General features: G+C 35.6%; 1 protein-coding gene across 6 annotated transcripts in view; it reads left to right on the forward strand.

The window, feature by feature from the left end:
- The window catches only part of RNF180 (ring finger protein 180), a 75108-nt gene that overhangs the window by 8316 nt on the left and 39529 nt on the right, over positions 1-27263 (forward strand). For all 6 annotated transcript variants that reach the window (XM_033520599.1, XM_033520600.1, XM_033520603.1 and 3 more), the window contains one exon: positions 3280-4227. In XM_033520599.1, coding sequence (XP_033376490.1) covers positions 3280-4227 — 948 coding nt within the window. The remainder of the gene's footprint in view (positions 1-3279; positions 4228-27263) is intronic.

Consider the following 27263-nt stretch of genomic DNA (forward strand, 5'->3'; position numbering starts at 1 on the left):
TGATCATCATATCTTGCAGTACTAACATGTAGGTTGACAGTGACAACAGAAGCATGTTTCCCCATAAAAGTGGATTGGAGGTTTGTTAAGAGATCAGTTTTTGGAATGTGTTTTATATTTAAGTCTCTTATACTTAATGTGCTCTTATGTCATACATATAGAAAATAGATACCTTCCTGAAAATACAAAGGTCTGATGACAAGCCAGTGTTACAGATTTTTTGAGTTTTAACTGCACATTTGAAATTACAAACCATCTCATAAATTTCTTGTTGTACTGACTACTTCTGTTGATGTTTTCTTAAAGTTGTTTTAGATCTAGAAATTAATGTTGGGGCTTAGATACTAATAAGCAGAAGCTGTACTTTTTGCAGCACAGATTTTCTTTTAAGAATCTTTGATTTTGATAAGTAAATGATATTTGCATTCCTTTCTCCTTAGACTTCAGTGTAAAATTTTACTATATTTTAAGTAATTTCTGCCCTAAGCAAACCCATGAAGATGATGCATGAAGAAAAAAATATTGTTATGACTGTTGAACTAAGCATTCAAAAATTTTAAAAACTTCATTTTCCTTCTTTGTATTGCTCTATCTGGGTTTTTTGTTAAAAATTAATTAAACTTTTTAAGATTAGCTGTCTCTTCTACTTCAATGAACGTAACAGAGTAGTTATGTTCAGAAACACTAATCCTGGAGGTGTGTTTGAAAATTACAGCTCATGAGTTATTTCCTCACTTTACAATATTGCCTAATCATGACTCTTCAATAATAAGGAGGCAGTTTTTTACAGGTTTTTTGCCTCTTAAATTATTTCAGTATAATTGCATTCAATATTGATAGTAATATTCTTTTCACCTTTAGCTCTTAAATTATTCTTTTGGACCTTTAGCTTCTGCATTTGAAAACCTGGAGGGTCAAATTGGGGACCAAGGAAATACAAAGCCTGTGGACTGCTTGATACATTTGCTTAAGGTTGCAGAGGAGCAGTTCTTCTCTGGGGAGAAAGGCAGACAATGCAATTTTCTGCGTGCACCTTAGACATCATTGTGTTCATTGTATCACTTATTATGCTTGGAACTCTTGCCTCATTCACTTTGTCTCCTCTGGCAAGATCCTGTGTTTTTATGGATAAATGTGGGGGGGGTGGGGGTGTTAAACAATTCTGATTTATCTCCAGATCCTCCTGGGCTCTGAATAATTTTGCGATCATGTGTTATTTTCTCCTGTATGACTCCTGAATCAAAGGCTAAATCATTTTACATAAGTGCAAAATCTATTTGCAGGCTGTAAAAACCCACTGCTTCCCAGACAGTTCTTTTTTGCCATCTGTCCCTGTTCTTAACCAATCTCCTTGGATTTCATGTACATATTAATATATAGATAATCTTCAATAATTACAAATATGTAGCTAGTGCTGCTAGTGACCTTTATTGACCTGGACTTTCTTTTACCCATCACTTATCCCTTGTTTTGGTTTCTTTTTCCAGCCATTTCCATTTTTTCCTCTTTATGCAGTCCATCACTAAATCTGTGTACCCTCAGCTCCCTTTCAGATCTTGCTGATTTTCCCCCTACCACCTCCTCCACTAGTAGGCTGTTACATCTTTTACTGAGTCAGTGCTTCCACACTCCATTGCCAAACTCATGCTAAATCAGTCCCAGGCTCCTTGGTACCACACCTCATCTCCCAGTCTCTGTACACATGGGACCTAGGAGATGTCCTTTTTCCTCCATACTGTGTCTTGCACATCCATTTTTTCCAGGCTTCTAGCCTTCTTAATTTTCGTGAATCACTCTCTTTCTCCATTTGAAGATTCAGGATGCTATTTTATGCTAGAGAGACCCAATAAAGTCACTGGAAAGTGCTTTTCCCCTAATTTTAGTGTCTAGACCCTGGCATCTGGGAAATGGAGTGTGGGAGACTTAAGACTAAGTCTCAAAACAAGCTTAATTCTTCATTAGGCATGGCCTTTGTACACACTGGTCAGCCTTATAAACTGAGAGGGATTGTGCATGTTTACTGAATTCTCAAGAATTTTAAAGCCTTTAGTTATATGTAAACTATTATTTTTTCTCCAAGCTACAAACCTTTCCAGATTGAAATAGATTCTCATTGGTGCAATGAAAGATACATCTTTGATATTTTGTGTAATTTTGAGGTTTTAACCCACAAGGCAGGAGTAAGTTTCTCAAATAAGTGTTTCCAGAACTTCTGGCATTGTGTGTGTGTGTGGTTTTTCCACAAAAGTTGCTGGAGTTTTTTATGAAACTGCTAAATTGTTTTTTCTGACATTTTCTGCAGCTTTCAATAGGACAAGCATCCTTATATTATGGACATACCTTTCCAAATCACCTTGAGGAACATTTGTAACTGAAAACAATGCTTAAACTGGAAATGTCGGGCAGCTTCCGTATTCATGGTTCTTTAGACACTCAAGTTAGTGAAGTATGACTGGAGTTGATAATGTTTTTCTCCCCTGGGCTTTGATCCTACAAACACTTGCATAATTTTAGTCCTCAACAGTGCTCCTGACAGATGATTATAATTTCTGAAAATACTAATAGTTGTCTAAATATGTAGGAGGACTAAGAGTTGTATTAATATGTAGGCATTTATAGATCTTTGATATGTATTTCCTTTTGAAAAAGTGCCTTCAGGGTTGAAAAGAAATTAATAGAATTATAAATAATGAAAATAACTGTCTCCTTATATATAGATTATTAAGGATTTGTCATGGTATCTACACAGAGATTATGTTGTTATGCTACATACACCAAAATAAAAATACCATTTTAAGCTCTTGTGGGGTAATCAAAGTGAAAAGCCACATTCTTTTCATAAGAAATCTTCTTCCACTGTATTTAGTATGCAACAAATGTATCAGCATTCAGAACACTCAGCTGAAAAGCTGTGCTTGCCAGTTCCAGATTAACTTGGGAAATTGATTTCACTGCTTTAAAGACCTAATGTTTTCATTAGTATTGCAGTATTATACTATCTGTCAATAAATTTTAAACATATTTCAAAGCATCTACATTTCACAATATGTGTTTTAGTTTTCTCAGAATTAGTTATCACTGTAGCAAGCAGAGATTTGACCAGAACATTATTTATCATGGATTTGCTTTCTGCTGTGAAGTGTCTTTTATTGTGTTTGAAAAACAAGAAGAAAGTCTTCCTACTAAGGGAGAAAATAACTCCAGTATTTATTTATTGCTAATTTATTTTCGGTGAACATGTGTGGTTTTTGTTTGTTTTTTTTCTCTTTTTGTCAATAGGCACAGTGGACAATTGGAAAACTGCACTGTCCGTTCTGTGAGGCCTGCTTAGGGGGCTTTAACTTTGTTTGCAACAAAGAATGTTCCAGTGGACAGCTAGTAAATAGACATTTCTGCAAAAGTTGGACTGAGCATCAGCCACATTTGTCTGTTAAATTGTCAAAATCATCAGAAAAACATTTGCTTCTCAAAATTCAGTCTGGTTTTAACAAGGATAACTGCCATGAAGTAGTAACTGCAACTTTAGAAATCAAAAATCAAGGACTTTCCTATGCAGCTGGAAGTAGTAATGAAGCTGGCAGATTAGCAGAAGCACTTTGTCTAGAAGTAAGAGCTCCCAGATATGAGATAGAAAGCAAAAAACTTCCCTTAAAGGCATTAAATCAAAAAGGAAGTCTCCCTTCTTCCTGTCCTGTAAAAGATGCATACACTGCAAAACCTTTTCACAGAAGATCACGTAGCTTGGATTTAAATACTGGAGAAAGACTTGTTTTGTCATCTGTGTTATATGAAACTTGCAACATGGGAACACTTTACTGTGGCCAAAATGAAAATCCACCCGCTTACATACAAGGGAGCTTTCAATTAGGGTCCAATAGGAAAGATGGTAGTTCTTTTCAGGATCTGAATAGTTCCAGTGCTGACATACTACAAAACCAATTTAAAGTTACTTCCATTACCACATTACTACACAGAGAAACAGAAAGTGAGTGTGATTTTGAAGTTACCAGGCAATCTTCTGGGAGTGTCATTGCTGATGGGTCCCCATTTCTGATGAATCTTTCCTCGCCTACAAGGGCTGTAGAAGACAAGTGGTACATGACACCTGGTGGTCTTGTGCAGCCTACCAGTATTTCCTTCAACCAAAAGCTGAGTAAGAGAGAAAGAGACAAGTCAAAAAGCCTGAGGAGAAAACAGAGAATGAGAGAGCAATGTCTACAGAAGCGAGTAAGTGTTTAAAATTATTTATGCTGTTTTTTGGTAAAGATTGACTTACTTTTAGAAATCATTCTGACTTTTTTTTCATGTTGTCTTTTAGTACTGGTTTAATGTGGAACTGTCTAGAGGCAGGTATCAGGCAAGCAAAGATATATGACCCCTTCCTATGTGTAGATTTTTTCTAATTTCATCATATCCAGTTTTCTTTCTGTTCAAAGTCAAAACATGATGGGTTTTCTTTGGCATTCTTATTATTTTGGGATGTAATAGTAAATTTGAAGTGGGGAAAAACATAGTGAAATTTCATCAGTGGGATTAAAGAAAAACTAAATATTTGAATCTTCTAAATGAGAAACCCTACCATGTCAGAATTTTCTAACTTTAAACTAATGGCCTTTTGAGTTAACTTTACAGTTAATTAATGTTTTAAATGCATTTATTATTTGTTGTAGGACAAATATTTTTCTTTACAATTACTACAATTATTTTTCAATACAGTTGGTAACTGCTATTTAAAATATTAGTCTTTAGTAGATAAATACTTTGTCTGCAATCTAACACAAACTTTTACATATTCCTATCAATTGTACAGTAATGGTTTCCTTCTTTAAACCATCTAAAGCAGAATAGAATTAAAGGCCGTAGGCAGTCACAACTTTTGGTGGAAGGCTGGGAAGTATATAAAGTTATAAAATGACTAACACAGTTTTGGTTTGCTCTCAAATTTAGTAGAATTACTAATGATAATATGCCTTTGAAAGAAAATTTCTCATCATAAATTTCCTGCAACAAAACAACTGTGCGGTAATCAAAAGCAAACATGCTAACTAATAAGAGAAGTTGTATCTACTCAAGCAATTTATTCCTGCTTTGGGTAGGTTTGTCATTGTGAATTCAAGACTTAAGCTCTCTTAAGAGCTTAGAGAGTACTTAGAATACTTGGAATACTTAGAGAGTGTCTCCCTCAATTGTGTGTGAGATCTAGCTTGAAAATGTAATGGGTCTGGGAAATATTATGAGTCTTCTCAGTATAGTATGCATATATTCTTTCTTCTTTGGGAAGGGTTTATGTTTTGCTTTAAGACTTAAACTGGTATTGAGACCTTTTGAAAACTTCTTCTTGTAAAATGTGTCTCTAAAGCTAAGAGTCTGGATGTCTACATATAATATACTTGTTTTCTAATAAGTCTATAACAATTCTTAGCTGTATAGATCCCTAAAATGACTTTAAAAATTCCAGATCCATTGTTTTGGTAAGTGAAATGATGATGTACAAGCACAACGTATATGAGCATTTCCACCATCATGTCACTTAGAGTCTCTCCAAACACTTTAATCTTTAGATATTACTTGAAAGAATAAATCATTGTACAGATTTTCTGAATTTTCGATAGCTAAGAAAATTATTGGAGAGATGCCTCTACCCAAATTAAGGTGCAAACAAGACCATATGCTGAAGGCAATAGTATGAATTTCATTTAACAGTAAATGGGAGGTAGAGAAAGATACAAAGAAATAGAAAAGGAGAGGAGGGGAGTGAAAAAGACTGAGAGAGGCAGCTTAAGTAACAAGGTATCACCACCTGTGGTTCTAGATGTCACCCCATTGGTCCTCTTCTGGTCTTCTCAGTAGTGGGGGTCAAAGGTCACTCAAAACTTCTCCCCATTAGTACACTTTAGCAAAAAAAAGGTGTTAATACTCATTGGGTACACAGTGCTCCTGTTCTCTTGGTTAAATGATTTGCCTGTTTCCAATGCTGATTAGTCCCATGCTCAGTCTCCCTCTTCTTTTGAGTCATTGGGCCATGGCATCCCTCTTCAGAGCTGGACCCAGTCAGAGCTGATTTTCAGCACAGTTGCTGAGCTGGCTCTCCTTACACCACCCTGTGGCTCAAACACTGTATTCCAGGGACCTTTCCTTAGTTCGTGGGTTGTCCGTGGGAGTGATAGAAGTAGTGTGCAGTACAAGAAAAGACAAAAACAACATAAACAAAAACACATTTTACCCATGTCCCTTTTGCAGTCCATGGCTGTTTGTCCTTCTGGTCTAGAAAGGAAATTATCACCCATTTCCCATGGAACATTTTCTTTTGTTTCATTAGGATTATTCAGCTCACTTATTAATAACTGAAAAATTTGGCCAAATCATCATAAATCTAACCCTTCTGAGGCAGAACTGATTAATACATATTTGTATGATTCCAAATATAAAATCTTATGCCAACTCTCAAGCTAAATTTAATTTAGACAAAATTACACATTCATGAGACAAAAGTTAAAACTCTTCCCACACAATTTTTTTCCCAGTAAAAGACAAAATAATCTTGGCAAAAAAAATCAAACTAACAACACATAAAATGGTTTGACTAATATATGGTCTCCCAACTAGTTCACTTGCAATGAAAACACAAACAAATCACAAACATTAATAAGGTGATAATACAAGAAATTATGATGGCAATTAAAAGTTTCATCGGTTCCATGCAGCTCAGTCTCATATGTTGGCACACTCCTATAAAAAGAAAAGTGAAAATTCAGCCTACTACTGACAGATTATTAGAGGATAGAAAATCCATCTAGTGTTGATTCAAATCTCCGGTATCTACCACAAAGATTAAAGGCCCTAAAGGAAAAGTCATTATCATATCTTCTTAGCTGACTTCTGTGAGCTTTCTTATGTAAATCCAGTGGTTCATCCACTCTGAGCTGGTTCTTTAGATCTTCAGTCCTGTCAGAGTATGCTGACACTCCTAGAGAAAGAAAGCAACACAAATTTCCCTGGTAGGTTACCCCTTAGAGAGTTTTAACTTCTGTTTCATGAAGCATTTGGTGCACTCCTCTTGTTGCTTCCCTTATCTTTTCACAAGGATTTCCTCCATTTAATGTAATGTCTGGAATGAGACTGCTTGTAAAAATTTGACAAGTGTCACTACTTATGAATTACAGAGTGCTTTAATTGCTTAACCAAGGTTTCTTTAAGGGTTAAGATTAGCAGACTTCAGCTTCTTACCCAGGGGCCATGAATTAACCTTAACAGTTTGGCAGATAACACTGGCTCAATTTACTCCAACGATTTTACCTCTTTGCCATCCTGGAAGCATACCCAGATTTTCAGTATCCCAGTGCATTAATATTAATGGCTTTCAATCTTACCTGATTTATGGCCAGACTTTGATATCTTAGTAGTTGTATAAGGCACCATTTCAGTAGCTGTTTGCTGATCCTGGCAATCATTTGTGGTTTCAATTTTTATTAAGCATCAACATGTTATCAGATGCCAATGCAAATGGTATGTTTTGCTCTTTAGCAGAACAGCAGACTCATGCACTATCTCCCAACTTCTCCATTTAACAAAAAATGTCAATTTATAAGATCATGTTTCAGAGAATGTTAGAGGTTCTGTATCCTGCAGTTTTTCTCCTAAGATTCTCCGTCTCATGCACATTCCAAAGCTCTTGGGCATCATCATGCTTGACAGCTAGCAGTGCATCTACTTGTATTCTTTTTTCGTTTTCCTTATTTAACTTGCTTACTCTTACTTACTCTTTCACCAAATCTTGTAGGGATATTTATTTCACAGGGTATTTCATCTTCATATTTTTGAATAACCAATAGTTCATTATGAGGAACCAATAGCTCAATTTTCTTGTGTCAACCCATCTGCGGGGTAGAAGGGAAACTAGCAAATTTTTCAAGGAAAGATAACAAAATACTTTTTTTGCACTGGCCATCCTGGACGGCCATTTTTTTTTTTCTAAAGTTCCCACAAGAGAAAACACATAAACTTCCTTAGAAGAAAGCTGTGGCAAAGTTTCTAAGAGTTCCCAGGGAAGGAACAACACAACCCCCCTAGAGGGAACTGTACTATTGTCAAAGACCATTCAGATCAGTGCCAACTATGATAAAATAATGTTAACATCCCATTATTTGAGAGACTCCTCTACCCAAATTAAGGTGCAAACAAGACCATATGCTGAAGGCAATAGTATGAATTTCATTTAACAGTAAATGGGAGGTAGAGAAAGATACAAAGAAATAGAAAAGGAGAGGAGGGGAGTGAAAAAGACTGAGAGAGGCAGCTTAAGTAACAAGGTATCACCACCTGTGGTTCTAGATGTCACCCCATTGGTCCTCTTCTGGTCTTCTCAGTAGTGGGGGTCAAAGGTCACTCAAAACTTCTCCCCATTAGTACACTTTAGCAAAAAAAAAGGTGTTAATACTCATTGGGTACACAGTGCTCCTGTTCTCTTGGTTAAATGATTTGCCTGTTTCCAATGCTGATTAGTCCCATGCTCAGTCTCCCTCTTCTTTTGAGTCAGTGGGCCATGGCATCCCTCTTCAGAGCTGGACCCAGTCAGAGCTGATTTTCAGCACAGTTGCTGAGCTGGCTCTCCTTCTGGATTCTTTGTATTCATTATCAGTGCTTCCCCGGCTTGTCTACCTCTTCCTAGTCTGAGATTATAGGACAAAATTACCACCTTTTTCTTATCTCTAGTTCTTGCTGTGTGGCTTCATTTATTGTGCAGATTTCCTGGAATTCACAAAGGCATATCCAACAGTGGCAGGGTGGGGGCCAAGGAGCCAGGGCAGTCACCAAGGAGCAGTTGCCTTTTGGTATGGTTTGCTATAATGAGCAAAATCCTTTGGTGAGCTTAACTGTCTTTGAGGCAATTTTGATCTTTAAGTCTCTTACAATACTATATAGAAAATTATAAACAGTTTATAAATCTGTTAGTTCTCATCAGTAAACACACAGTTTACAAAATACAAAAAAATCAAAATTAGTGTGTAAACTAAGTGGTTGGTTTCAGGTGGCAGCTTTCAGAAGAAGATACTTTGGTTTGGATTGATTATTTCGTCCTTGGTGAGAGTTTGCAAGCATGGCATGGAATATTTAAGTGGGTCTGCTTCTTAGACTGCGTCAAGATGCACATGTGTCTAGTACAGCTGTGTTTCCCAGTGCTGAGGTATCTTTCCAGGAGAATGTTAGTCTAGAAGGTCACATCCTGTGTGCAGCCTGGCATGTAAATGGGAATGGTCGTCTGCCATGCACTCCATTTCATGGCTGCTTGCCTTTCATGTCAGTCTGGTATCCTTTTATTTATTTTTTTTTTGCAAGCTTTACTTTTCATTCTTTTTATTTGGTATTCTAACAATCCTCGTAAAAATGCAGATTTTTGTCACTCTGGTGCTTCCAATAGAAAGCTGATCTGTGGTGCTTTGTAACCATGATTTCTAACATACCATATATGCTTAAGCAATCAGTAAAACTTCACAAACAACAACAAAAAAACCAAAACATAAATCTCTGGGAGATTTTTGGGCTGGATTGAGTGAAGGAGTTTTAAGGAATGGCAGTGAGAAGTATATTTAAGTACACTTTTAAGAATTGCTTCAGTGCAGCAGACCCTGATATGACGTAAATATTTTCAAAGGTGTCTCAAAAGTACTGAGTATATCACTTTTATCTTTAATTAAAGCTTTTCTAAAAAGCAGTCTGAGATAACAAACCTGTTCAGACTTTCGAATTTCTTTGTAAATCCAAGGGCTGCTTTACCAATATTGTTTTGTAACGTGATAAATATCTGTCAAAGGTTTTCTTCTGTCTTGCAGAAAAGCCAGATTCAGCCATTAACATTGTGTGATGGCAGAATGCACTGTTATTAAATTGAAGTATATAAAACCTAAATTGTAAATAAGAGCAATTCTGTGAGCTCCTGACCTGTGGTTCCTCCAGAGGCTTGCATGATGCAGGTTCTGAGGTGTAGATGCAGGTCTGAACTAGCTAGCTAACAGTAGAGGGACCCAACTTCCTCTGTTCAGCAAAGGACAGCTCTTTCATTCCTGTGCAGGGGCTGCTTGCATTTTTTGTGTGTGTGTGTGTGCACATCTGTGTTCATGGGGGACTTCTAGGCTTCTGTTAGGGTATGATTATATTGTTAGCATGTGTTAATTATGTAAATTGTTAGGGTGTGATAATACCTGCTTAAGTCTAGGAGTTGCCAGTTTTAGTAATGATTCTTCTTATGGTTGCTGTTGTTAAGCAGATGAAGTATTTCTTTTATAAATTCCATTTTGTGTGTATCTTATATGTTTACATTGTTTGCTAATGAGGAAGCTTGTATTAGTTTTCTGGAAGTCCTCAGAAAAATACCATTTATGACATCTCCAGCTATATTGCGTTTTTTCTCACAATCATTTTACATAGAGTAAGGTTCTGTAGCCAGCTTCTATACTGAAGTATCCTCTTGGAAAGGATCCTGATTTGTAGGGAAGAATACTGGCAGTTTTGCTTCATTTCTTAATGACATTTCACTGGCTCTTTTATATCTTTTTGAAAACAGCAGTGTTTTATCTGAAAAAGATGTCTAGTGGTCAGTTTCCAAGAAGTCAGCTTGCTCTTCATGCTCCCAATGATAATCTGAACTCTGGATAAACAGGTGGGTGAGATACAGCATTGTTTATCCACACTGTCAGGTGCTGGTATCTTGCTGGCACCACAGCCTTGAGTTTTCAAGTTCATACCTTCTAGCAGCTCCCAGTCTTGTAGTGAAAGTGCTAGGCTTTCAAGGTTTAACTTGTGACCAAAGTTGGCTTCGTCATACAAATCTCTTTTTCACGAACACATTGGTTTACAGTTCTTTTTCTTGCATGGTCATGTTTTTATTGAAATTGTAAATCCTTCATGTGTTTTGTTGTGCATTTATGTACTCGGATTTCATTCAGTCTTTCTGTGATGATACTCATAACAAGATTTATTCTCAGGTTGCTTATGGATCTCTTAGCTGGCTGCTGGGGGGGCTAAAAACATTATTTAGAGTTGGTACCAAAGCAAAGCAGGATGAGAATTAAGTGAAATGAAACCACAGCTAGAGTAGGCAAGCACTACTTAGAAAGTTTCAATTAAGACCTTTGTTAGGGAAATATGAAGTCCTGGAGAAGTTACTTAAAATAAGGAAAGAGGATATACAGGGCAAAAGAGGAAGCTCTTATGTTTAAATTCTTTCACTGAGTGTAAAATTGAGTTCATGTTGATGGTTTCTTTTTATTTACCACAGAATGCATGTTTGGTAACACACTTTTGTAACTTCACTCTCTCCACTGAGCTGCAACTTCATGCCACATCCAAAGTACCTTATGTGGTGCCTTTTATGCATGTAAGATACATTTACTATGTTCTGTTTGTTATGTTTAAAACCAATTCTGTGCCAAGCCTGCATTTCTTTAACAGACCTCTGAGAAGTTTCTCATAACTGTTTTAGTCTGCAGTGCCAACCCCAGTGTGATCCCATGCATATACTTCTCCAAATCAGGTCTTGGGTCTCCATTTCTCAGGACCTCTGCTATTGTTAGCAGCTCTGCATTTCTTTACCCTACATCATTATATTAGCAATGCAACTATCTCTTTATACATGGAATAACTACTGTTAGTTGTTGTACCACAGAAAGATAAGTATAACATAGCAGAGATCTGGTTAATTAGAGAAATTGCTGTCCCAGCTGAACAAAGTAAAGACAAGCAGCAAGCAAGGCAAGGGAAATCAGTCATAGCAAGCATGGCTAGCCTCAGCCCTGATGCCTTTCAAGTTCAGTGCTGAGCCAGTGGTTGTTCCTTTAGCAGCAATGCAGCATTTCAGGGCTGTGTGGGTACATGAAGCACTGTCTTTTTTAACTTTTTGATAAAAGGAGGGAGAAATTTCAGGCGTGCATTGCTGCTGAGCCAAAGTTTCTCTTTGCTTTAGCTCTGGTTGTAACTTGTTGCTACATGGTGACCTTTGTTATTAGCACATTCATTCTGTCACTGATCATAATTGGATTAAGAAGGTATTAAGAATGATGCATTCATGCCCAAATGCATGACATACCTTGTAAAACTACTGTTGTGATTTCTGTGGAAATTGTATCTGAGTAAAATAGAATATAAAAGCTACTGTTTTCTGAGGTGCACTTGAATCTCCTGTTGCAAGCATCTAAATGTAAACATTTTAGAGTTTTAATTACTTTTAGCTGCAGTCTTTTTATGCCATTATTTGTGATTACAGCTTTTGAGGGTATTTTCTTACCTGACCTCTTCTTCTGTTTGATATGCCTTATATACAATTTGGTGTTAATAATAACAAGTGGAATAGATAGTTTAGCAAATTTTCAGGAAGAACCTTTGCATGCATTTTGTTATGAGTTGTGTTGTAAACAAGTTGGCACTTGTGTTGGGAAGGAGGGAAAATTGCTCAGGATGCTACTGGATAAAAACACTATATCAGGATTTTCTGAGATTATCTGTATGTACTTCAACATATTTTATGATCATCTTGAAGCTAGGTTATTTAGACTAGAATATAGTGTAGCTGCACTGTCAGTAGCTCTAATAAAGGCCAAAATAGCTGGCTGTGCTGTGAATTTATTTGTTCATTTAAATGAAGTAAATGTTATTAAGACAGTAAGTTATTGTCTATAAATTGCTTTTAGGATATATAGATAGCATAGAATGATTTCAACAGAGTGAAATTCCATAAGCTTTTACGCATTATATGCACATCTTGCCAAAGAAGGAGGGAATCATCAGCTACTTGCTGTGCCAAGCCAGCATTGGTGGTTAGTATGCTAAGAAGAGGCAATAATGTTCACTGACATATTTATGCTTTTCCTGCATTCTTGGTAATGTGTCATTTTTCTGAAAAGGTACTGGAAAGTCTCCAAATGCAGCCACCTCTTCCTTAATTCATCATGTACTCATAGTGCTGCATGACCAAAGGGTCAGTTGCTGCGGTAATGGCCCGTGCCGCAAATAAGATCCTGATCCATCCTCACAGGGACTGTATCTTGCTGAATGAAAGCAACAAAAGAAAGAAACAGCCCACTGAAATTAATTGCATAACTTACAGCTGACTGTCTGGGGGGGGAAAAAAAAAATTGTTTTTTCAACAGGTAACCACAGAAACTTTTCTGCTGTTCCAAGGCTATATTGATTGCTCTTCCAAGAAAATACTGATGATCAGCCTAAAACCATACATGTATGCTTTTTTTCATTTTATAAACTGTAAGGTTTAGCAACTATTGTTTTAGTTTCTGTAGAAGCTCACAGACAGCTTAGATCATAAGAATTTATGAAATTTGCAGTCTCTCAGCTGAGAAAGACAATGACCTGTTCACAGAGGTAGGTTGCAGTATTGTGCAGTTAGGTGAATCCCATGATTTCAGCAGGGATTCTTATTACATAGACAGAGTGAAGAGCACACTAAATTGCAGTTACATAAGATGCTTTGTGGCAGATGAAAATCAAAGTTCAACAATGGTAGGAACAATAATACAAGAGTGCTTTCATATTACGAGTTTTACTGTGTGTAACCAGAAGAACAACGTCAAATACACAGTAAGGAGAGAATTTAAGGTATAATTTTACAAAAAAAAAAACCTGAATTTTGTGCTCCTAGTTCTTCCTTTCTGTGAATTGTTACTGACTCATTTCAGTGACTAAGAGTTTGAGTAGGCTTGTATTTCTGATTAGTTTTCAGGGTATTAAATTCTCTGAATACATCTAACTGAGGTAAATTAAATGTGGTTTTTATGTAGATTTGAGGATTCTTGAAATTTACCTTTTTTTAAGAAAAAAAAAAAATCCCACAACCTGGGAGAATTAAATATCTCTGCTATTTTACAGTATCATAATTATAGGATGGTTTATACTGGAAGAGATCTTAAAGATAATCTCATTTTCACCCCTCTACCCCTCTATCTTCCTTCCAGTAGCCCATGTTGCTCAAATTGCATCCTGCCTGGCCTTGAACACTTCCAGGGATGAGGAAACCACAGCCATTTCTTTATGCTTTGTAGCAGTCAATGTGTCTATGAATGTTTTTAATACACAACCTCCCATTAACTTTAGTAGTATTCAGCTCCAAAGCATTCCTTTTTCATTATGCCTGCTTCTGGGAGAAAATAATGCTATCCGAAAATAATTTTTTTCTTTACATTTCTTTCATTATGCAGGCAGTCACTGAGAAAAAGTCATTGTACACATCCAAAAGACATCATGCTAATAGAACAGATCAGATTTCATATAAATGGTTTCTGCAGTTGATAAGCAGTCAGTGATTCTAGTAGGTGATTGCAAAGTTAAAGTAACAAATTAATGAAAGGGATTTTTATATATAGTACTGCAAAATACTGAAGAGATATTGTTTGGTAACAGCATTTCAGAATAAAGGAAATAATTCAGAAGTAACAAAAGATAGCACCTACTGTTACTTCTGAAGAAACTGTCAGTCTTTTGGGCACAAGAACATCAAAAAATCAAGTTTATACCAAAAAGTTAGATACAACATAAGTTTCCTATGCCATGATGTAGTGCCTTTACGTCTGTAAAGCTGTAAAGACATCACTTTTTAAAGCTAGCTGTTGCCAAGATTTTATTTGAAACACTGCTTTTTCTGATATCACATGATCCACTAATGTTTTATTATAATTTATACTAAATTATAATGATTACACATCAGATGGGAGTGATTTCCTTTATAGATTATTTAGCTAAACATGTTTCACATTTACTACAATTTAGAATTATGGGGGGGTTTATTTCTCTTTTAATTTGCTTTCTATAGTATATCTGCTTTATGTGAGAAAGCTGGAAATTTGTCAGTTCCGTTTATTAGTAATTTGTAATCAAATTTCTATTTAAAGTTACTTTACCTTTCATTTGAGCATTAGGAGATAGGATGTATTGTTTCTAAAGGCTGGAGATTGGAGTATGAGCAAGAAAACATATGGACATATTGAAAATTAAGAAATTAAATGTCCTAATGTGTTAATGATCTTACCTTTTTGAAAATGCTATCAGTCTGAAGAAACTCACTCACTAGACAGACAAGACCTTATCCCTGTAGTCTTTATTAAAAAAAAATCCAAAACTTTGACAAAAGTTTAATCAAATTTTAATATTTGTAGGTCAAAAAGTTGAGGAGAACTCATTTTCATACTTGGTATATCTCATTTTCTTCTGTCTACACTGTTAGGAGAGATTGCACTACTTAGACTAATCAATCTTGTATGATTAGTAGAACTATGTACAATCAAATAAATATTTGACATTGTGAACACTCAACTAAATAAGTAATTTGATGCTTCTCCCAAATGTAATGGCATTTTTTCTTTCATTTGTATTTTGTTCAATAGGTTTTAAAAGCTATTTTGAGTGTTGCTTTGGATTTAGACCTTTTGCTAAAGTGAACTGCTAATACAGATCCTGAAGCAAATTGAAAATAATTAGCTAGCAGCTTGGGAACTACTATGGGGTTTTAGCTAAGGGAAACTGAGAGGAAGCAACTGGTGAAGAAAGATGATTCTCACTTTCTTCTATGAAAGCAAAAAAATTAATTCATGTTTCAATAAAAGATTTATAGAAAATTGAGAAATAGAAAATTCTTACTAACCAAAAGAAACCCTACCAAACAAAAACAAATACACAAACACACAAAAATGTATAAGAAGCAAGAATTTCAGGGACTTTTAAAAAAGTTAAATTAGAAAATCAAAAAAAGATGTAATCTAAAATATCTCAGTTTCCATTTTCAGATTATAATTAGTATGTCTCAGGAAAAGGAGAGCTGGAATTATAGTGCAACTCTGAAATGCTCTTTACTACAAAAACAAAACTCCATCTGTCTGCTTATCCCACTGTTTTTCTTGTCATACTAGTTTTCAAGCCAAGCAATTTAGAGATTAAGAAAATAAGTCACAGAAACGATTTAATTAATAAGAAACAAAGCAAAGAACATTCATTAAAACATCAAAAAGGTTGCATATGATTAGGGAACTAAAATACATTAAATAGTGAAAGAAACCAGGCAGTGTGGAGTGTTACATTGGGTGGGCTTCCTGAACTGGAAAGAATAGATGGCTCTGGAGCATTCTGACTGTGTTCCAATTGGGTGTAGCAAAATTTTTGTTAAAAAAAAATAACAAACAAACATGTATGAATAGCATGAAACATTACTCTTATGATTCTTGGGAGAAGGTAAAAACGGTGTGCCAGTCATTCTTCTAGAAAAAGCTAAAAACTGTAAGCTGATTATTTGTATGGAAACAAATTTACAATCTTCCTTTTTTGTGTGTTTCCTCAGTGTTTTCTGATCTCTTTTTTCATTCCAGCTAAAATTTATGATTTGGTAAGTTTTATTCCGATAACTGCTAGTATTTAGGAAATTTTAGGAAATTAGGTATACACTGGGGACTCCTAAATGTGAAATGCTGTACAGTAGCTTTGTAATAGGGACAGATACAAGTCATAAGGCAAAAATCTGTAGAAACCAAGCCCCACTGTAGCAGACCAGTCAGCACTGGCACAATCAGAAGCAACGTGTCCTCCTGCGTAGGACCTGCTGTCCTTCAGTCAGATTAATTTGCTTTTATTCCTCTACTCAGATGCATATCAAATATGTGGTTTAGTGAACTACTTGTTTGTTTTATTGAAAATATTGGAAAATAGAATTCTAGAATAACAAAGAGAAAAAGGCAGCATTGCATGTGGGCAATTTGAAATGGTTTTATCATTTGCATTTTTCCAGAAAAACCCATGAAGTGGATTTGGTGGTCCATCTCACTTCCTACATTACAGACAAGGTTGTAAAAAAGGTGAAAAAGTTGTTTAAAGAGTAGATGTGGACACAGGTGGTAGTTCCTCTTGGCTGCATAATGATGCAGTTTGTACTGTTAAGTACCTCCTTTTGAGGTAGGTCCAAAATCCAGACTGAATTGAGTATGTTAATTTTGTTACACTAAAGAGGAATACTGCTTTCGGTGTATTAGCAAACTGAATTTTGGGTTTATGCATTAGAGAAACTGCTGAACAGAAAGAATTCTCCTAGATGATCAATTCTCTTCATCAGGGAGGGAAACACTAAACTGAAAGGCAGAGCACCATTTTTGTAGTTGCTGTGACAATATGCTGCTGTTTCCATCTGCAGCACAGCACAACAGATTGATCTGGTTTCTAAAAGTAAGCTGTTTTAGGAGGATATAAATAATGTATTAGAATCACTACTAGATAAATCTTTCTGGATTTAAATCTGTTAATCTATGGAATCTATATTTAGAATGGTATTAACCACTGTGGGAATGTCCGTCTTTTGGGGTCCTTTTGTTCTAAAAGTAACTCGAATACCTTCACCTTAAGTATAAATGTAACACTGACTACTGCATGAAATGTCTGAATTTTCAAAATGAATGAATTTTCAAAGAAGTACAGTATGTGACCCAACACAGTGGGGACAGAATGTTTTGAGGATCTCCTTGGCTTAACTTAAACCACTATTAGTATAATATAATCTTACTTTATAATGGAAAGATGCAGTAGAATGTAGCTGCTCAGCCAGAGTCCTAAGATGGGCTCCCAGTCATTCTCTGCATTTTCTCTAGACTGAATTTATGCAAAACTTGTTAGGGGCAGCAGCAGTGAACATCTTATTGTCTCTAGCAGAACATTATGTTATTCTCTGTTTCTCTTTATACCACTATTTCATTAGTTGCAGCTACAAAAACACTTTGTTCTCTTGCTTCTATGACAGATTTCATTTGGCATTTTGACTCTCAATACATCCAGTAATGTGATTAGATGAGATTTGCAGTATCTGTTTATCTGTCCTAAGTTTCTCTACCTAATATTCTACCTGTGTTCTTAGCAGCAGTTTGTCTTTTTTGCCCTTCCATGGGCTGTACATGACACCATATCAAAAGACTTTGGACCACTGCAGCTACATTTATGAATTCTTATGTGTTTTCTCAGCATCTTATCTTCAGTTTCTTATTTGAACTTTTAAATAAGTTGGGGTATTTTTTTCCACTTGTCTTCCATCAGTCTGTTGTCATTTTTCAAATATGGTTGTGCATGTGCTGTGGGAACAGACATGACTTGTTTTACTTTTGTATGCAATGTGCTTTTTATCATCATTTATTGTAAATAGCATTCAATTGTTCAAGTAATTCTTTAGGAAAAAAGGCAGAAAATGGGATTTTGCACATTGTGGAAGAAAACAATTCTTACACCTCTGTCAAGCATCATAAAGTCACCCCAGGACAACCTCAAAAATGGATACCATAAAAAACTTTGTCAGTATTTTCCAGCCATATACATGGTGTATGAAATGTGAACTGTTACATTTTAGTGCTGTAGGTATAGAAACTGCAGCAAAACCCCTCAGCTAGTGAACTATGGCCCAAATGTAGCTCACATCACTGTTTGCACTCCTTTGTGTCCCATTCTAGTTTATATTTTATGTGTGGAGAGGGAAGAGACCTGGCATGGACAGAGCTGATTTTAAGTTCATTGACAACCCTCTAGAATCCAAGAGTGAGACCACTTAACCTAAGAAAATGAATTCAGGTTTTTTTCTTCAGCTGTCTCTTGCTATGATGCATAGGACTACAGCTGGAGATGGAAGAACAAGAAAAGATAGTGGAGCTTGAGTGCAAATGCTTGTATCTTCCCTATCTCTACTGTGCTTTGTTGTGAAGCCAGACTATTAAAAAATAAGGGGAGGGAGCAAGCTCATTGGAGGCTATGACTACTTACACGAGTGAAATCTAAGTAGAAAACAGAGTGGTGCCCATCAATTTGCACTTATACTTGATGTTAAAGTAATAGACTAGGAACCTGTGGGTGTATGTGGAACACACAGGATGGAGAATTTCTTTTATTCATTTAGCTCTATCTTTTTACTTTTAAGAAAGAAGACATATTAGTAAAAAACAGAGTGCAGCCATTTCATAGTTTGCGCCAGAACTTCACCTGTTTTTTCTGATTAAAGGAATTTTTCTAAGGACACTGCCTCTCTAATTTAGGGTAGAATGTTTATTTTTAAATTTTTGTGGTTAGTGTCAAATATATTCAGAAACAAAACAGTGCTTTGTTTAAATTTTGTTTTATCAAAAATTTGTGCTGAAGTACAACGTTGTTATCAATGCCAGTAGCTCACCTCTCCTGATTTAGAGTCTGTTGGTGCAAGATGCATCTTCCATGGCAAATTCTTATGGAAGCTCACTAGTTCAAGATCCCTGCTACTTTTCTGTCTTTTTGGCAACTTACTAACCAAGCTAGATTTTTGGCACAAGAAAGAACAAAAGGTATGATATTGTATTATGCTGCATCATGTTCCCTCCTATGGGGTTCCTACTGGTGATTTTTTTTAGACTGTCTGAACAACATCAGTCTGTCAGAATGGTGGACAGGCACAGGGTGTTTGTGACTGAACCAGAAATTTCCAGGAATTATGTTTTGCTTTTGTCAAGCATGAGCATCAATGAAAGGTATATGACTCACTATCTCACTGATACACTATTGCAATTTAGTTTTATAAATTATATTCTGGGAAACTTGCACAGTGCTTTGTTCAAAATACCCATACAATCAGAATCACATGACAGTGCCAAAATATTCCAGTATCTGATTTTTTTTTTAGTTTAAATGATAGTGTGCATAGGCAGTGTAGGTAGTGGTTTCATGTTAAAGTGGATGAAAAGCAGCCCCCATGCAATTCTGGCCAGAATTGTCTGCTTCTCTTGTCTCATCTGACCCATGCTGCCTGGATTCAGAGAGGAAAAAAACCTAAAACTAGATACTTCTCTATTGCTTTTTCTACTACCTCAGATCATGTTAGGTTTACTAGTTTGCTGTAGCCAGCATAAGAACATAGCTGTAACTATGTGATTGGAGGTAAACAAATGCTAGCTGGTAGAACAGCTGAGCATGAAACATGAAAATATGGCTTATGCTTTTGACTTCTGCTACTAATTTGTTCCATAGTCTAACAGTCTTGATAGGAAATGTTCTTGTGTTTAAATCTTGGTTATTTGGAGTCGTACTATTTCCTTTGAGCAAATTATCTTCACTTGGTGGATGTTTCTTATGATGGCTATAAAAATGTAATTATACTCAGTGGAAGTGTATGAGACATTATATAGAGCTGATTTGCTGTGAACAGAATTAAGTTGAGGGCTAGAGTATAATCATTGTGTTTTGAAACCCTGACTTTATAATGTGAATATTAATCTGATCCAGCTTCTATCTCTCTAAATTTTGAAGATGAACTTTTGTATCTGCTTTTGAGCTTTTCTAGGCTCACATATTTAATGTATTTAACAATCCATGCTTAAGTCATGTAGCATATACAGTGATACATTGCTTTTCTGTATGATCACAAAGTTTGTGTTTTGCCTCTCTAGCATTTTTATGCATTTCTATGCTATAAAAATGATAGGGATTATTGGGTGGGGGTGGTGTTGAGAAGGACTGCTTTCCCTGCAACAGAGTCTAAAACATTATTTAAAATTTAAAAAACTCTGAAATTAAAATTCCTCCCATGCTATGTAAGAAATCTTAAAATACAAGGGAGGTGGGGAAGAGGGAGAAGGGGAGGTTTGGAATAGGGAGAACCAGTATTGTGGAAAAGTATTTTGATTGTTATTTAATTAAGATCTGTTTAAGCACCTGAACAGTACCATTTATAAAAGATATTTATATAAGTATTTATTTTTTCAGTTCTGAAAGGGCACATCTGAACCCCTAGTTCCACCTGTCCCACTTCTGTAATGAAAAGTATTTAACAGTGATTGCTTTAGACATCACTTCTTAGGCACTAAAAACAGCCTGCTCATCTAGTCATGCAATTGTCTTCTTTCTACAGGGCACTGATCATATTTTTGGGTTAAAAAATGGGTGTGGTAACATAACAATAGTACAGTGCAAATTATGTATCTGGTGAATCCAGTGTTTCCTAAAATATGAAAATATTTGGGGGGGATACATTTTAATTTATAGTCAGTGATACAAGAACAATGAAAAGGAGCATCCTACCTAGCAGTTGTGCCTGCATGCTGATACATGTTAGATAACCAAAGTCTGAACCCTAAGACTGAACTTAGTCCCCAGTTTATTCCAGGAACGACAGTCTTTTCACTCTTGTTTTTGGCTCCTTGCTTTATACTAAATTTGCTTTGAGTGGACATGACTGTACATCATAAGAATGTGAACTACAGAGTTAAGTCCTCTCTATACAAACTTTTTTAAAACTAAACTGAAATTATAGAACTATTTTTTTTTAACATTTGATAGCAGAAAAATTGCCCAGGCATTTTTCAGAGAACTTAAAGGTCTTAAGAGTCAATGACATTTTAATTTTACCTCTGTAGAAAATTTTTTGTGTCATGTCAGAATTTTGGAAAATTAAAAATATTCTCTGAAAAAGAGAATGTGTTGTGGAAATCATAGGATCAGAATGGTTTGGTTTAGAAAAGACCTTAAAAGCCATATATTTCCAGACCTACTGCCATTGACAGAGCACTTTTCATTAGACCACGTTACTCAGAACCCCATTCAACCTGGCCTTGAACACTTCCAGGGATGGGACAGCTACAGCTTTTCTGGGCAACCTGTGCCAGTGCCTTGCATCCTCCACAGTAAACAATATCTGCCAAATATCTGATTTAAATCAACCCTCTATTGTTTTAAAGCCATTCCTTCTCGTTATGCCCTTGTAAAAAGTCTCTTCCCATCTTTCTTTTAAGTCCCTTCAGGTACTGGAAAGTGCTATGAGGTGTCTCTGGAGCCTTCTCTTCTCCAGACTGAAAAACTCCAGCTGTCTGAGACTCTCCTCAAAGGAGAGGTGCTCCAGCCCTCTGATCATATTAGTGACTCTGCTCTGAAGACCAGTCATTAGACAGTTCAGTGAGATTACAGCTGGAGAAAAAGATTTTAGGCTCTTGTGTGAAAACAATGACATGCTATGGTGGGCTGGAAGACCAGGGTATGCTAATTCAAATTTAAGTTTGAAGTGATGCAAAACTAAGCATGTCACATTTTCCAGGCAGTATTTTCTTTTCAGTATTGAGTGCAGTGTAGGTACTTCATCAGAGCACTATGAATCCTGGGATATTTCAAGGGTCAAAAATTACGAAAAATCCAAGCATTGATTGAATGATGATCTTACCCAATTGCAAGAATTGTCTTCTGTATATATGTATGTATATAAGTAAATGTCTGGTGCAAACCACAAATCATCTCTAATTTGAAAGATTGTAATTTTATGTAGTATTTTTCTCAGATGCAGTAAAGTTGCTGCATTGATTGTGGTAATGTGGAGCAGTCTGAATTATTAATTTAGTTTCATTTAACAGGTAAAATAGCTTTTCATTGATTATGCTATAAATCATGATTTATGCTTTCACAGGGCTGTTCTATGTATTTGAAAGCTTTAAGTGAGTATCTAATTATGATATTCATAAATCAGTATGCTCAAAATGAGTATAATGTGAAACTAAAAATGCTGAAGTGCTTAAGAGTCTCTGATTCAGGTAATAGATTTTAAGTTTCAACAGATTGATTGTTTGTTAGGTTCTGTTGCAAATCACTTTGGAATAAGTAATTTTGTTTAAAGCTTTAATTGTCAAATAACCTTTGTCAAGTGGGTAAAACAAATTCACACTTGACTGTCTAGAACTAGAGACAGTAGCTGTCTATAAGCATAGTTCATAAAAACATTTGTTTTGCTATACTGAAAACTGAAGTTAAAATAGCTATACCCAAACCTGGAAATGCCTGTGTTCTCTGAGGATTTTCCCTGGATTCTTTATGCCGTGTAAAAATCATTGTAATTTTTAACTGAAATGAGTCATGGTTCTTCTAAGAATCTTGTTAACCTTTGGGTTCTTAAAAGAATTGCAGGCCTAGCACAAGGAACTATATCAGATAGCCATATGAAAATTCTTATGATGTGTCTACGCATTTTATGAAATAATATTTGAGGGTATTTTTCCATTATGAAGTAACTTTTTCCATTATAAGGTATTTTTTCCATTTTAAAGTAATCTCATTTGATACAAGAGATAAATGATGCTATCTGTTCTATAAATGAGTGTAAAGAGAAAAATGAGACACCAGCAACTGTTTGATGTTAGTGTGTATACCTTTTAAACTTCTGCAAGATTGTAATTTGAAATACAGACCTAGAAAACTGTATCATTTAGATTGTCAAATTATGTGCTTTTGTTGTAAACACAGAAAATTAAATGTTCTTTTTGTGAAAAATGAGAAAAAGGTAATATTCTTTGTCAAGGCTGATGTCTGAGGTCCTTTCTTTTCAGTGTCATTGCTACCAAGGCAGAGATGCATTGTTTACACTATTTAAGTTTTAGTTTGTACCACATTTAGGCAATCAGAAAGTCACCAGTCATTGTGTGAAAAACGAGGTTCACATAATTTTTATAGAGTTTAAAAGTTTAATAAAAAAAACAATTAGGAGAAAAAAATAAAGTATACAGATACGGCCGGGTGTCTCTGCATTCAGCCAAGAGAGCAACCCTTACTGACAAAGGATTGTCCCTTAAAAACAGAACCCTACTACATATCCATAAATTCTCATAGATATTCATACATTCTTCTTAGGATCTTTGGTGTTCTTCTGTTTAGTTTTCTCTTGCCTCCTTCTTCTTAGATCAATCTTCTTGGCGCCATCGAGATTTCAATTCCCTGATACCAGGAATGCAATAAATTCCTCCCCCCGGAGTCCTGGTCACTGCTGTCTTCATCTGGATAAGATAGTTTACAAATGCAGGAGTTCTCTAGCTATTTTTTTCCTCAGTCTTTGGGTTATATAAACAAAAGCAGTTTTTATTTTAATACTATGCCATAGCCTAACATATATGTATTATACTACTATTTCTAAGTTTCATGAATAACAGAAATAAAGAAAACTATATTAATACAACAAAATTTCTCATTCTTATACACATAACATTCATTTTAATATTTGTGAAAAGTCAACAATATAAAATGTATCTATAACAATTGGAAATCTACACCACCTAGGGATAAGGCAGGGATATTTTGGCATTAATATATCTGCATTATATAAGATTCTGTGTTGATGTATTATCTTTGCAATCTCAGGAGTATCTTAGTGACTAGCTTTGGTGTTAGGAAGAACACAGGTTGAACTTGCAAAAGCTGATACATAGTTCAGACCTAGGGACAAGTTCATAGGCTCCTTTCCAATGTTACTCATCATTGATTTCCTTCCTCTTAGTTTGGGGGCTTATGGTGATGGTTTTATGAAAATCACAGAAGTAAGATTTCGCTGGGTTTTACTACATTATAGAATTGGTTTGGGCTTTTGATAAGATCTTTCTACATAATGTGTTAAAGCACTTAATATGAATTGGTCTCTTCTGACATTGAAAAAATAACTGTTGAAATTCAAAGTTTACATACAGTAATGTAAGAAGCAGTGTGAATGAAATGTGATTGAAGAGCTATTAAAAACTTGTGTACATCATTTAACCTAGTGTTACAATGGTTTCTTATACTTTTATTGTACAATTATTTTTCATCATTATGGAAAAAGTGACTTATTTGTTTTGTTTTGTTTGGGTTTGGTTGATTTGTTGATTTGGGAAGGATTGTTTATTTGCATTTTTATTTTGGGGGGTTTGGGGGTTTTTTTTTGCTTTTTTGAGGATTTTTTGGGGTTTTTTTGTTTAGTTCAGTTTTTGGTTTTGTTTTTGTTTTGGGGTTGTTTTGTTTGTTTTTTTGGGGGGGTTTGGTTTTCAGTTTTTTGGGATTTTTGAGAGCGTTTTGTGGGTTCTTTTGTTTTGTTCTGTTTTTAAATAACATTATTTATGTATGCCTCTTTATTCCTGACAAGGTATATTCTTTGGAAGAATAATTAAACACTTAGTAATATCTGCTCAACACCTTCAGGGCTGTGATAGGCCAGCCCCAGCCAGTAGCCAAACACCCACTCACCCAGCCCCTTGCTCACTCATCTCTCTTGTGAGGGCAAGTAGGGGGGCTGTTCCTGTGGGGTCAAATAGAAGGAAGGTGCAAATACTCAGGGATCAAGATAGTGACAGTTTAACAGGGAAGGTAAACGCTCTATGTGCAAGCAGGGCAAAAAGAAGAGTTTATTCACTCCTTTCTATCAGCAGTTAGATGTCTGACTACTTCCTAGGAATCAGGGCTTCAGCATATGTAATGGTTGCTTGCACAGAGAAATATAACCACAAGCATTCAACCCTTCCTCCTCATTTCCCTGAGCATTTATTGCTGAGCGTAACACTTGGTTGTATGAGTCACCTGTCTTGACTCTATCAGCTCCCAACCTCAAACTCAGTCCCATCCTGTTTGAAATAGGAAACACAGCGTTCCAAGGAATGAAGCAATAGCCAAAACAGAGGTGTGCTATCAGTTGTTGTTTTGGGCACAAATACAAAGCACAGATATATATATATCTATGCCATATATCTTTATACTATGTATAAAGAAATTTTTTATTTCTGCATTTGATAATAGTTTTTTTGACACACCTTCCGGCTTTTTTCTGCATTTCCCCAGCAGCCTCTGCAGTTCCCAAATCTGTTTCATACAGTGTTATCTACTAAATGATCATGGTTAAATTATTAGAGTTGACAGTGATGGACTTCAGAGCTAAGACTGCACTCAGGCTTAAGCAGGACAGAGCTCGCATCACTGAGTTTTTCTTTCAGGTTGTCTCCATCAGTTAAATGTTATTACTTTTGAAGGTTTATCTGTAGAATGAGAACTAAAACTTTTTTTTAGCAACAGAATGTTAGGTGCTAGAAGATTTGGATTTGTCATGCACTCTAAGAATTTGTGCTGGTTTTACCCTTCACAAAGGCTTTATGTTACATCTTCTGCTTGAAGGGTTTAGCTTGTGTCCTTTAAGATCCAAAATTAAGTGCTACCCTTGCATTGAGTGTACTGTGAAAGTCATAAAATGAAAAGTTTGTAGCTGAACAAGTTTTACTCTTTGTAAGATTGGCAGGCTTTTGAACAGTGTAAAAGTGAGCTTTGTTGCTCCCAACATGCCCTGCTTTTGCCTGAAGAACTGACATAAATAATACATCTAAAAATGCTCACAGTTTGTCAGCTACAAACTTACTCTAAGGAGGCAAACAACCCAGCACAGTGAAATAAATGGCATTGGTTTGCTTTGTGTGCTTCACTGTATTGGGTCTTTTGTCTTTGCCTGTAATGTTTCCCCGTTAGAAAAATGTGGTCTGTTCTACTAAACTAGGACATAGCATGCTGCCCACATTAAGGAGATGAAAATTATTAGCTAATATCAGAAAGTTTCTAAGCTTTCTCCCTTGGGAGTCCTAGGATTACCCTAGGATTATCAGGGAGGCTCTTGGGTGAGGTCTGTCCTCTGCCTCAGTCTACTAGGATTATTTTTATAGTAATTACATTTTCCCCCTCACTGTTACATACTAGAAGCAAATGATGAAGTAGTGTCTTTATTTAATGACACTATAGATAATTAAAAATGAAACAATCTTTAACTATTATGTTAATACTAGTGGGAAGTATTAGAAATCTGTTGAACTTTTCAGAAAGGGGATAGATATTCTAGTATCAAACTATAGCACAGTACTTTGCCACAAAAATAAATAGCAGTTTATTTTACACCCTGTAGAACAATAAGTCTGAAACAACCTTTCCTGGATTTTTTTCTTGTATATATTTTGAACTGTTCTTCACATGAAAACATTGTAAGCTGTGTGTTCTAGTTTCTTTATATTTCTACAAATTCCCAAACTCTTTTATATGTTCTTGATGTCAGTCTTGCAAGTATTTTTACGATGTCACCAGTGAAATTTTTGAAATGCCTTGTATTCCGGTGATTAATTATTTGGCATGTTGGCTATCATAGCCAAATCCAAGCTGGGTCAAATATGAGAAGTATTAGGGCAGTGCATCCACTTCAGTAAATCCATGTATTTTGAGAATTTTAATGTATGTAGATGGCAATTTGTTGCACAAGTAGTAAAGCTTTTTAGATAAGGTTTACCAGTGCAAAGCTAAATCCAAAAATTCAAATTCATTTTAGATGTGAGAAGATAATAATGCTTATGGTGATTTATTTATTTTTTTTTGGTCTAGTTTTTGAAAAATTTTAACCCTCTAACAAGAGTTTTGCCTTCATCTAAATCAAATAATTTTTCGTGGTAACATTGTCTTTGTTGAAAGGTAAGAAGTAACTG

The sequence above is a fragment of the Parus major genome, chromosome Z, assembly GCF_001522545.3.
Source record: "Parus major isolate Abel chromosome Z, Parus_major1.1, whole genome shotgun sequence".
Classification (NCBI taxonomy): domain Eukaryota; kingdom Metazoa; phylum Chordata; class Aves; order Passeriformes; family Paridae; genus Parus; species Parus major.